A 13,081-nucleotide genomic window follows, 5' to 3' on the forward strand; every position below is an offset into this window, starting at 1 on the left:
ATATAATTTAGCAGCAAAAATGGGAAGTTTGGTGCAAATTTTGAAAATGGGTCCACTTTATGGGAAGTAGTCGGATAAAAATATTTTGCGAAGGAAGGTGACATGTAAGGAATTTATTATAAACACTGCACTGAAAAGTTTGGTAAGTTACTGTAGTATTGTATGTAAAAACATACTAACGTAAAATATTTGTAAGGATACAAACTTTATAATATCGCCGAGGCGACATGGACTGTTAATAGAAGGATGTTAATTTGCGTCAGACCAAACGTTATTTTAATACTAAGCGGGGAAGATTTATACTGTAAAACGTTTCGTTGCATAAGAAGTAGAAAGATAAACGGTGTTGATGTTTTCAAATTTCAGGGAAGGCTTATGCGATAATTGTAGTTGCTAGATGTGAAGAAGTAAGTCGTGCCGTATTGGAAGACTTAAATATCAGTCATTTCAGGAAGTGGACTTATAGATGAAAATTCCTAATATTGCATAAAGGGAACTCGGGAGGAAAATTGTAGGATGTCAGGTACCAAACAAGTGACTAGTTTTCAAGAAAAATCATAGTTTGCGCGGATATTCACTGTCGCTGTTATGCTTCGTACGAGTGCATCCTCATGGAACTGCGCTGAACTACCAATTTCGTCCTGCTTTAAATAGGAATATATTCTATTCTTGCTTGTAATGGCATCAATTTGCGGGCATGATATCAATCTGAACTATGCAATTATTTTGACATTCATCATAAAATTAACAGCGTAGATATTATTACGGTATTCAAGAAAGAGTGAAGCAAGGGTCTCTAGTTGATGTACTTAAGCTGACACGGTTAATAGACTGAAATAGTGATGTCATTTCCTCTTCGTTACCATGATCGCCATGTTTTCTAAACAAACGCATGAAGCCATAGGAATACTATGAAGTATACTATTAATAAGAACACACATTTAATAATTTTAGAATATTTTGAGGACAAAGTAAAGTTGACAGGAAAAGATACAGATGAGTCCAATATTTAAAAAAAATTTTGAGTGAAATCTAGTTATTAACGAAGTAACATATAAGGAACCTTTTTCTACAGGGGCACATCTCAAGGTAATCTGATAAAGTAGAAATTGCGTAAGTACTGCCAACGCCATTACCAGGTAATGCACAATGAACAAAAGCAACTACACGCAATGCAAATACTCATAAGGTACAGACTGACGAGCTGTCAGCACAATGAAAACAGGACAAATATTTGATTTGTCTGCAAGAAAAAATAATAGTCCACTTTGAAATCCTTGATGTTAATTATATTGGCATATTCAGATATTTTACGCTCACCGTTTAAAATGTGAGTACATAGTTACAATGGCTACAAAATATATACAAGAAGCTTGTAACCATATGCGTTCTGAGCATTTTCAATCTGGACCAATTTCTGGTCAGTTAACATGCGTCGGATCTTTCCTTATATTTCCTACTTACCTTGAAAATATAACAAGGAAACGTCCAATTATGAGTGGTTCAGCATAAGTTTTAATCTTGTGACTACCTAAAGTCCGACTGGAAGGTGTAATATCCAGTTTTATCAATGTTAATTTATAATAGTCCTCTCCGCTGGTTGAGCGGCTGGCGCGTTTTTTCTTTTTATTACATGTCCCGGCTTCGATTCCCGGTTGGATGGTACGAAAGCACTAATTTCTCAATCACTCACTTCCATTTATCGTCTGTCTGCTTTAGTCTAAAGCAGTGTTTCTCAAAGTTTGGGTCGCGGGCAGTTAATTCGATAAGTCGCGAGAAGATTTTCCTTTTAATTATGAACATTTTAGTTTGATGCAGAAACATACGTTGTAAAGTAAGTACCATTCAGGAAATGAAAATTGGAAGCGTTTGTTAATTAGGTGAAGAGTAAGTGGTTACTCAGAGCCCTGCCCTGTTGTACAGTCAATAGAGATGCTGGGATAGGATGGAAATAGACGGGAGAGTTAAAATCTGTCACGAGGTAGGGCATTGCATTGGGGATAGTGTTAGTTCTGTGTTATCTTTCTATGGACAAATTAGAAATATTTAAAAGATGTAATTGGTTTGAAATACACTACAATTGCGTAGAACGACAATGTGTATTTGAATAAAGTAGGTGGGCCACAAAATACTTTTTAATATTTAGTTTGGGTCGCGGTAAGAAGTTTGAGAACCACTGATATAAAGTGTATAACAGTGGAACATTTAACAAGAGAAGGCAACTGGCGAACATTCAACAACCCCAGTCGTACATTTTTGGTATCTGGTGACAATTTCTTCTTTTACAAACAGTAAACAGGCGTAGTCATTCGATTACTGTTTTCTCTTAAGGGTGTCCTGAGTCTGCTGTAGTTGATACTTCAACTGAAGAGCGAGGTGACGAGGAAGCAACAAATATGCAGGAGCCAGAGCAGAATGGAGAAGAATCTTCCCAAGATGCTTATGAAGTGAAAGAAGAGATAAAACAGGAACCTGCTGATACTAAGCCAGCGCCAGCTGAGATCAAGCAGGAAATTGTGCAAGAAGATATACCAAAGGTAAAGTGAATTCTTTAACTTATGATTCCTAATTTCCCTTCTTATTTTAAATGAGGTGAAGAAAAACATTGTTAAACAGTCTTGTGGTTAAGATCTCCGTGGCTAAGCGGTTAGCGCATTCCCTTTTGACATGGGAGATCGGGGTTCGATTCCCGACGGGAGCTCATATGGTTCGGATTCCACTTTAATCAGTAGGTCCCGTCTCATATAGCCTCGCTGCTAAAAGTATCGTTAAAATTAACTCATTCAATCCTGTGGTTAAATAAAATAGTACTTTTTTTATTATTTCTAAAGAAGTAGTATCTGATATTTCATTACTTTGAGGATCCATTGTCAAGGACCGTAGAGGTCTTAAATGTTATTACTTCCCTTAGGAGTATTAATTCCTTAAGAATAAAAGTTAGTACTATTTTATTTTGAAATTGTATTCCACTCGCTCTGTTAGGCGTTATATCACAATTACCGACAAAGAGAAAATTAACTCTAATATAAATTTTTGTTACCTTGTATTTGCCCAATATACTTAGGCCACTTCCTGTACTGTGCCGTTCCCGGGTAGAATCTGCTTGCAAGCAAGTGTAAGTCTTCTAAATAATCATAACGTAATCTTACATAGCTAATTTATATTTTAATTATTGGGATCCTGAATATAAATTATAAACACCACTTGAACGTGCTAGTTCAGTTTACCTACTGCTTCGAGGACTATTTCCATCAGTTTTGCATTTGATTCACGCATACTCACCACTCTTTTTATACTGTTCGGCAACCCATCTAACTTAATACATTTTTGTGATATAGGTTAAATAGAAGAAATGTCAGGAAAATGTCGAAGTATTAAGTTAGGTACGTTTATCTAACGGTATATATGATGGTTAAGTGGAATATTTTAAGACTAGGATTCAGTTTCAGCAGCCCATAACTTGAAAGATGGCAGTGAATTTCTTCCGAGAGTTGAAAGGCTGTAGTCGTCGAGCACAGACGAATTCAGGATTTTAGATGCTTATCTGGCTGACACGTTCTATATTTTGACTTCGATTTTCAATTGAGAAGCATGCTTTATAAGGGTAGCTTAAGGCAATGTTGCCATACGAGGAGCTACATTCCTGAAACACGGGTACTTCTCTAAATGAGAAACTATAATTATTTTCCGATTCTGGTGGGCAAATTTTTTCGGTGTAGACTTATCACTGCCTTTAACGAATATCCCCCATTTTTCTAAATTAGGGAAAATTTTATTTTCGTTTATGTAGTTGGGAATTCGGTTTGGAAAGACACTTGTGCAGATAAGTACAGACTTTATTTTCACCTTTGTGCTGAGCGTGAAAGTGAAAGGCGTATCAATGCGAGTTCATTAAAATTAGCAAGTAGCAGTGCAATTGAGGGTAGCCCTATCCAAATGACTGTGAAGACTCGGTTATATCTAGCAGAAGAGACTAGAATATTTAGAAATTGCTTACTGTTGAACCATTTTATTCCATTATAAAGTAGTAGTTGTATTCAGATTTCTTTTCTTCTGATTGAGCATGAAAAGTTTGTTTTGTTGACTTCTAGCACGTACTGAATTTGCATGCCCCCGTGATATTTAATCATCTTTTACCTTTTCGCATAGTGTATTGTGAAGCTGATGAATAACGCATTGAATTTTTGCAAAATTTGAAAAATCAGTTTTGCAACAACATACAAGAAAATCGTTATTCGTCAGACACCGGTTGGAGCTCCATCAGTATCAGTGGAAGTGGGAAACTTTTTAGTAAATTCAGTAAAATGTTTATAAATATTGAACCATAACTGTGACTTACTTGAGCCAGTCCATTAGCACCAAAAGGAAAAGTCAGGGCCTGGGTCACTTTCACTGCAGGTGTAGGCAAATTCAGTTGAAAATGTTTGACATTACATGGTTATAACCTGTAGGTTAAAGCAGGCTGATAACGAATGTAGTAGTGAAATGTAAATAGTGGTGGAAATGGGCGAACTCCGAGAACCCATCCATAGGGTTTGTCCACAACGGCTGCTCGGGTCGAGCTGGAATCGAACCACGAACCATACGCACCAAAGCTGAGCACTCTATTTCAACCTCGATCCCCAGTTGCGTAAAAAGAAATAGGAACGAAATGAGTTTGTTTTTGCCTGTTTATTATTATTTTGCGATTGATGTGCAAGGTTTCTCGTAATATCCTTGTAGATCGGGAATCTATCGGTGTCCTTGGCGTATCCACCATAGCGCGTATGCGTTTAGTGTTCGTAATCTTGGGTTCGATTCTCTGTCGGAGAGCACAAAAAGTTTCATAAACATGTTCCATCATCAGTTTCCTTTAGCCTAAAGAGCATTAGCATGAGGAGTATAAAACTAGGAAATTATATTTCATTTGTCTTAACCATTCATCATTCATAAGTCTTTAGAGATGTAGATTCGATTGCCCAAGCATAGCGGGAGTTGATACAGTTCATGTGAATGAGTGGACCTCAAGGGTAAGGTAGAGGTTTGTGTGTGTGTGTGGCGGGCGGGAGGGGCGTTGCCAGGGAGAGGATCTGGTAGTTGAATGTCTCAGTCCACTATGTACTTTTTTCAGCCTTGAAATATCAGGTGTGAAAGTGGTGTAACATTATTAGAAATTGAATAGTTTTAGTACTTTAGTACTTTATAGTTTATTTGCTTTATAGCTTTATTTCAGTTTCGCAAAGATGTTTTATAGGTGGGTTGTTAAATCACGAAAAGTAAAGGCTGTGATCTTTCATGAAAAAAGAAAAATTTGAAAAAGAGTACAAATTGTAACCCTAAATTCTCTATACCTGCGTTCTTCAATAAATCTTTAAAATTACACTGCTAGAGCACATTTTCTATACTCAGATTTTACTTAAACTTCAAACACCGATCATAATTGTCTTATTTGCACATACTACTTCCCTGACTACATACAGGACATTCTCATATTTGTAAGCACTTTCAGCCCAATCCTATTTCCAACACAAATATGATTATGTTAGAGCTTTAAGTTTTTATCCTTAACCATGAAGCAGCCCTTTCTTTTCTTTCTTTTTTCTTTTAATGATTCTGCATGCCCTGCCTGGGCAATTTAGACCAATTGGAGATATACACTGCATGGAAGCGCTATTTAACTTTTTCACTATTAAAGTATCTGTATTTTAGAATAACTACGAAGTTTCCTGCTTTCGTTTGTCCTTGATTGCTGTTTGTGTACAACTATTAAACTTCTGATTGGAATGCTTTTGATTGTGAATTATCATATTAATGTCTTAAAATCGAATTATAAAGTGGAGGGAAATATAAAATTGTTTTATTATTAAATAATGCGGAAAGTAATTTGTGATCCAGGATTTTTTTTTTTCCCTCCAGAATCAGCAGGTAAAGGAAGAACAGGCTCCGACTGTGAAGGAAGAAACGCAGCAAGTTAAACAGGAGCAGCAAGAACAGCGAGGTGAGAAAAGGAAGCGATCACCCAGTCCAGAAAGAGAGAGGGATAGGGATAGAGGACGTGCTAGGTAATTGGACATTATTTAAGTTTTATTGTTTCTCCATTGCAGAGGATAGTCTGATTAATATAATTCCGACAGTTTTAAAAGTTTAGTTTTTCGGTACAGCAGCGTTCAAAATTGAATTTCTTTTGAAGTCGCTTATAGTTAAGTGTTTTCACTTCCGTGATAGAATATCTTGGATTGCGATAAAATAGAACAAAACATTCTGCAATCAGGCGTAAATGGTATTTAATTTTTCTTGGCCATTCTTGCAATAGGTGACTTAATAATCCGGCTAGTGACATACCACCTGTGAACCATACTGTTAACGGTACTGAACTAATGAAACTAAAAGCCAAACATCATGTAAATGAACGCACACTTTGTAAAAAAAAAAAAAAATATTCACATTGGAAGACTCAACCTAGTGACTTAACAGTAAATGTATTTCAATATTTAATACGTCACAATCAATTGTTATACTATAATTACATATAACGCAACGATGATATCCATTCTAGCTGCAAGCGGCGCGTTTATGCTTAATTTGCCTTATTCCCAAAATATTACAACAATGGAAAAATTTCTGTAATAAAGCGAATCTTCAGATTTTTTCTTGGTCTCAAGGTTGTTCCGTATAAATAGTATTACTAAAATATTGATTTTATGATTAAACAATTATCTAGTATTTACGTATATCTAAAACATAACTGGAATACATATACCGATTGGAAATTTAAAAAGTTAAAACGTAAGTCGTATTTTCTTAGAGTAATGAATTAGTTGCCTTGAGTTTTCATACAGTAAATAACCTCTCGTTTCTCCTTATAATAAAACTTTCTCTAAACCATTGGTAAATGATGACCGAAAATTAATATAGACAGACTTGATCATTATGAGGGTACAAATAGTGCTCTGTTTCTTCGTTCACTCATATATTTTTTTTTTTTTTTTTTCATTTCATTTCATATTTACATATTGTAGTATCTTTTGTGTTGGCTGCGTAAGTTAATTGCAAATGTAGGGTAGGTCACTATCTGCGATATATATGACCTCGGAGGTCACCTATTGCGGGAATCTTTTCGTGTGTTTCGAACAAGACCTTTGCGACAATTCAAACTTATAATTTTTTTAGTACAGATTGAAAGAAAATGTCGCACTATTTTCTTTGCGCTCGTAAGCATTTTCTAGAGTTAATACTTCGAATGGGAGAATGTGAAGAGACGCAGCGATAAAAGCTTATTTTGACCTGAGATGTTTGTGGTGAAAAGGACCGTGTACATATGATTTGTCGATTTAGACATGCTAACAAGCTGAAACAAAATGGTGGTAACTTTTATTCATACAAATCCTCCTGTCGGATTCCTGTGAATTCTTTTAGATTTTTCAATGTAAAAATTACAAATCCTCAATTCATAGAGGCACGAGTTCTTCGCAATGCGCGATAAAATGAAATGCGCCCTAATTAAGTACTTTACAGTTTCTTGACGTTTTATGATATTCTGAGTATATTTTAATTGGTTGCGTTGCACGACAAAACGCGAAATTGGCAGTTTTGCGCGAAATTTCTAACAATACGCTAAATTTAAAAATTTAAAAACTCGAGTTTTTCACTGATTGAACGGTAGAACGTGGCATGAACAGTGTATTTTGCGTGATTCGGAACGTTCAAAAGTTATTTGAAACACAAGAAGCTAATTTTGAAGGCTCAGTTCAGTTTTGTTAATGATAATTGTGGTAACTTTGTCGATTTTATAACTTTCACTGAGACAGATAAATTTCCAACATCACATCGCTGAGTAGTCGTCTTCACAGACTCAGTATTCGATTGAACGTTTTGCAACAGGACCTCTTTGGTGAAAAAAACTAAAGCACCCTTGCGTTTGTTCCCAAGTGAAAAGAGGGCTAGTGTTGAATGTGACTTTAAAAAATATGCAGAAAGATCATTCTTGAAGCTTTCTTTCCAAAGAAAAGACCCCCAAACTACAGAAAAATATGATGCTTTAGGAAAGCTGTTTGATCCTTCTGTAATTGTATGTAGTAGTAATTCAGACGTTGTTGCGTTAAGGAAATTTTTTCTCAAGTTTTGTCTTCATTTAAAAAATGCAAGCATCTGATTATGAAGTACCATATTTGGAGTTTTACAAAATGGCCTATGAAATTTTGACAAAGTGATTCATCTGGAAAGTGCAGTGTAGTGAATATTTTAAATGAACAAAAGTTCCGAAGTGATGACTGAAGTTTGTTGTAAATGCACTTATATATGTGTCGCTTCCAACAAGCAATGCCAATTGTGAGAGGATTTTTCTTAAGTATGGGCTGGTGATAAATGACAAACGTGCAACAATGAAGGAGGAAAATGTGGAAACATGTAACATGCTTATGTTTAATGCTTAAATGTAACTTGTGCTTATGTTTTCAGAACACAGCAAAACTTCCTACTCATAGTAAGTTTAGTTAATGATTTTCTTTCAGTTTGATTTTAAAAAATGTAATTTTCTATAAATTTCTTAAGTGAAATTTACAATGTCAAGTGAAATATTCAGTGTATTTTGTTTTTAGGTAATTAATAGTTTATTTCTGTAGTGATTATTTATAAAAGGAACAATTGTACAAATGTCAGGGAGTATCTTTTCCGCAGTAGCTACAAAATGCGAAATTTTATTTGGAAAATGCGACGAAACGCGAAATTTTCAAATTCTTAGTGCGAAAACCTCGTGCCCCTATCAATGCAGATATCATTCTTTCACGTATAACAATAGAAACAATAGCAGACATATTACATTCTTAATCCAACTCAACTGTATTTTGTCTTCCTGTAGAAGTCCAGAGTTGAAGAGGAAAGATGACGAGCCAGACTTGGATGAAACCGCTGTAGTTTTGGGATGGTGTAAGTATACTATTTTTATATTTGAAATAATGTATTACCTGGAAAAAGGAACCAGCAATATTAAAATAGTTCCAGGTAGTAAAGAATACAACTAATTTGGAAACTGAGCTTAGTAGGTCTTAAGTTTATCAAGTAGCACTAATCCTTTTCTTCAAGGCCTTCCTAATGTAAGATCATTTCCTTATGAGAGTTGGGCACTCGACACGCATTCAAGTAAAATTATCAGTAGAGCAGAGATGTTTTCACAATTTTTAGATTAAACCTGACCCATAATAAACTTACAAAGCGTAGCTATTTTCGTTTCTGACTATACAAACTGTTACGACGCTTGAGAAGAGTGTAGTGGGCATATAGGAGCTAAATAAATTCGTTCAGATATCTCTTCGTTAAAAGTATACATTGTCACATGGAAAAGTGCATAATCTTCGTGAGAAATGCAAGAAATGGATAAGAATTGACAGTTTGCCTAAATACATTGCGCATGTAGTTCTCTAGTTGTAAAACGGAACGTAATTTTTGACAGGAAAGTCTTTATTGGAATCGTGATGAATATGATTTAGAATGTAATTGGGAAGAAAGAAGAAAACATGAATATGAGAAGGTGCTGCTGTGGAGAATGTTTTTCCAGTGATGTAAAATAGTTAGGAAATAATGCTACCTTTTAATCAATGATGTTAACTGCATTATTGTGAACTAAGGAAATAGATTTTTAACTAGTACTAAGTAAAGTAGAAAATTTTTTAACCCAGTAACAGAGGTATTTATTTGTAATGTGGATTATAGTACACGAAAAAAATGTAAACGTTCTTCAATTTTATTATTTTTACGACTTTAAATTTCATATATGATAAAGTATTGCTTGATTTTAGTAGTTGGTTCCAAATAGCTTGAGCAAATTTTCATTTTATGTATTTAAGGTGAGTAGAATGACAATATAGTTCTTACGGAGGATTGTGAGAGACCTGGGAGTATATATATATATATATATATATATATATATATATATATAGGGTGGGCCATTTTAATTAATCCACGGAAATATCTGAAAAATGATAAAACATAGAAATTTTTGAAGTACACGTTATATATTGCTAAGGGGGAAAAACAATTCCGCCAAAAGTACACCTCTCCGCCCCCCGTAAATGAGGGTAACGGGGGGTAACTTTGAAATGTCAAATGGGAACATGGGTCGAGTAACACCTCGTTCGAAAGGTCTTGGAAAACTAAGTAACGCTGTACCAAAAGATGTTTCATATTGTGCACCAGTTTCAAAATGGTCGCCATGATATGGTTCGGAAACTCCAGTACCCGTAGTATGAAAACCATGGAAGGTAAATGAATGGAAAAAAATTGAAATACGTAAATATCATGGGACATATCGAATGATGTAATCCCAGTGGCCTCCCTGAAGGGGTCTTGTGGGCTAACTTCAAAATTTCAATGTCCGACCGGACAACGGTTCGGGCGTACGCTTGACCTACCCAATGCTGTTTGGAAGGCAGACTTCATGCATAGAGAATTGGTGCACTAAGTTAACGCGGATGGCCACAATTACATTTTGATTAACTATTAGCATTCATGTCATATTGTGAGCTTGAGGGACGAAACGGTGTGTACGTACTCCCCAAAATGCTTTCTGAATAACCAGCACGCATTGCATAAAAGTTTCTCTTTTTTTAGTCACTACAGCGTCATCCTTACAAACAAATGTTTCAACCACACCATACCTATTTGTAAGGTTAGCCTTAATTTACGAATTAAAGTACAGTTCTCGTTTGAGCTTTCACTTCACTTTCCACCCCACTCACATACAGAGCGCAGGGAGAGATTATTTTGTAGGACTTGGATTTCTCTCTATATATTATGGCAATTTTACTCTAATATTTATTTATCTCTGTTGCATTATTCTCGAGCCTTGGAACGCCTCGCGTGGTTTTCCTATTTAATTTTCGTTATTTTCATTTATGTCTAACCGTATTCATACTATGGCCACTAGACGTTTTCTTAGACACAGTCACCATGTCTTTGCGATCATTTTGAAAACGGTGTCTCATGTCGAAAATTTTCTTACAGAAGCTGTTTGATATTAATTTGTCTATGTAACGTGATGTTACTTGCTTCAAGTTGCTATTTGAAATTTTCAAGTTGGCCCCGGATACCTTTCAGTTTGCCCTTGGAGTCACCCCGACACCTCTCGATGTGCCTTACGTCAGTTAGCTACTCCAGTTTTTCTTTTGTTGATTTATCTCCAATCGCTTTCATACTACGGTTACTAAACCTTTTCTCTGACACGGATACTATGTTTCGGCGGCCTTTTGAGAACACTGCCATTTCACATCAATCGTTTTCTCTTGCAATATGTTAGATTTTGCAAGATTTATCGAACGAGGTACCACTCGACTCATGTTACTATTTGAAATTTTGAAGTTAGCCCCCAAGACCCCTTTAGGGAGGCCACTGGAATCACAGGGACCACACCGTTCGATATGCCCTATGATATTTACGTATTTCAATTTTGTTCCATTCATTTACCTTCCATGGTTTTCACACTACGGGTACTGGAGTTTCCGAACCATATTATGGCGGCCATTTTGAAACCGGTGCACAATATGGAACATCTTTTGGTACAGCGTTACTTAGTTTTCCAAGACCTTTCGAACGAGGTATTACTCGACCCATGTTTCCATTTGACATTTCAAAGTTACCCTCTCTGACCCTCATTTAGGGGGGGCGAGGAGGGGTACTTTTGGCGGAATTGGTTTTCCCCCTTAGCAATATATAACGTGTACTTCAAAAATTTCTTCTATGTTTTATCATTTTTCAGATATTTCCGTGGATTAATTAAAATGGCCCACCCTATATATATATATATATATATATATATATATATATATATATATATATATATATATATATATATATATATATATATATATATATATATATATATATATATTTAAAGACAATTTTCACGTGTGTGTCACTGTGGCAGTTTTGTAATAACTGTACAAATAAAATGTACTGTAACAAAAATCAGTAAGACATACGGAACTTTTTATAGCATACATTTGATTAAAAGAATAAAATATTTTGACAGATACACGAAGTTGTAATAAATACGATTGAGTTGGTGGAAGGAAACGTCGAGAAAACCTACGGACCCTGTGTGTCCGTCGGACACAACTTGCAATCAAACCGGGGCTCCTCACACCAGCGGTCAGTGTTTTACTACTGAGCCATCATTCCCATGGGTTTCCAAAAATGTTAATTACTGTCGCGATAGGGTAAAATATACTTTTTTCAATAGTGTAAAACATCGCTTTTGATGGGACGTGTTGCTTTTAAATGCTAAAATGAAACTAACTTTGTGATTCCGTGTAGATTCGTTGTCAACCAGTTGGAATACTCAAAAATGCATTAATGTGATTTCTGTTGCACATTCCATGTTTTTGCAGTAGGAAGAAAATTTCTGAAGTTAGTTTTTGTACAGTTTGTTAGATTTATCCAAGCACGAGCTTCTGTAATATTCTTAGAAAATCTAACAGCAAAAGCTGACCACATTAAATCACTTGTAACTTGTAATCATTGTGACTACTGTCAAATAATTGATTGGTTTCTGACGCTACCAATCGTACGGTCGGTAAAATTATCGGCTCGAAATATGAAAGATAATTGTGGAGCTGGAAGTCAAAACAAAAGGAAAAAAAAAATCACTTGCACATGTTCAGCTCATGAAATGTCAAACCTATGTTTAAATGTAACTAGGTTACAGCGAATTGAATGATCTTTTATGAATGTAGTAAATAGTCTTGATTATTAGTACGCATCATCATACTAAACTAACGAATACATTAACGGATGCATTTTAACGTATACTGATTTTAATAAAGAGCAAGTAGTTACTTGCGTAGTGCATGGTAGGGTAGGAATTTTGCTGCAATATTTCACGGAACTCTGTTATCCAGCAAACCTGTTTCTCTGGATTACTTCTTGAACAGTCGCATATCTGTTTCTCCTGTTTACGGGAAATAATGATTACTGACTATTAAAGTTAAGTGGATTAGTAAGCAATTCCTCTTCCGAGAATTGACGAACTTTACACAGAACACTTCAATAAAAGGAATATGGCGGCTACCATTCGGTCAATTTGCAATAGTACCGCTGAACGACTTCCATA

General features: G+C 35.4%; 1 protein-coding gene across 1 annotated transcript in view; it reads left to right on the forward strand.

Moving 5' to 3' along the window:
• Window positions 1-13,081, forward strand: part of LOC145660574 (heterogeneous nuclear ribonucleoprotein U-like protein 1) — an 82,216-nt gene that overhangs the window by 4,894 nt on the left and 64,241 nt on the right. Inside the window, exons 2-4 of the mRNA XM_081725806.1 lie at window positions 2,332-2,537; window positions 5,896-6,041; window positions 8,837-8,904. Coding sequence (XP_081581932.1) covers window positions 2,332-2,537; window positions 5,896-6,041; window positions 8,837-8,904 — 420 coding nt within the window. The remainder of the gene's footprint in view (window positions 1-2,331; window positions 2,538-5,895; window positions 6,042-8,836; window positions 8,905-13,081) is intronic.

This window comes from Thermobia domestica, chromosome 9, assembly GCF_964235325.1.
Source record: "Thermobia domestica chromosome 9, izTheDome1.hap1.1, whole genome shotgun sequence".
In the NCBI taxonomy this organism is placed as follows: Eukaryota; Metazoa; Arthropoda; class Insecta; order Zygentoma; family Lepismatidae; genus Thermobia; species Thermobia domestica.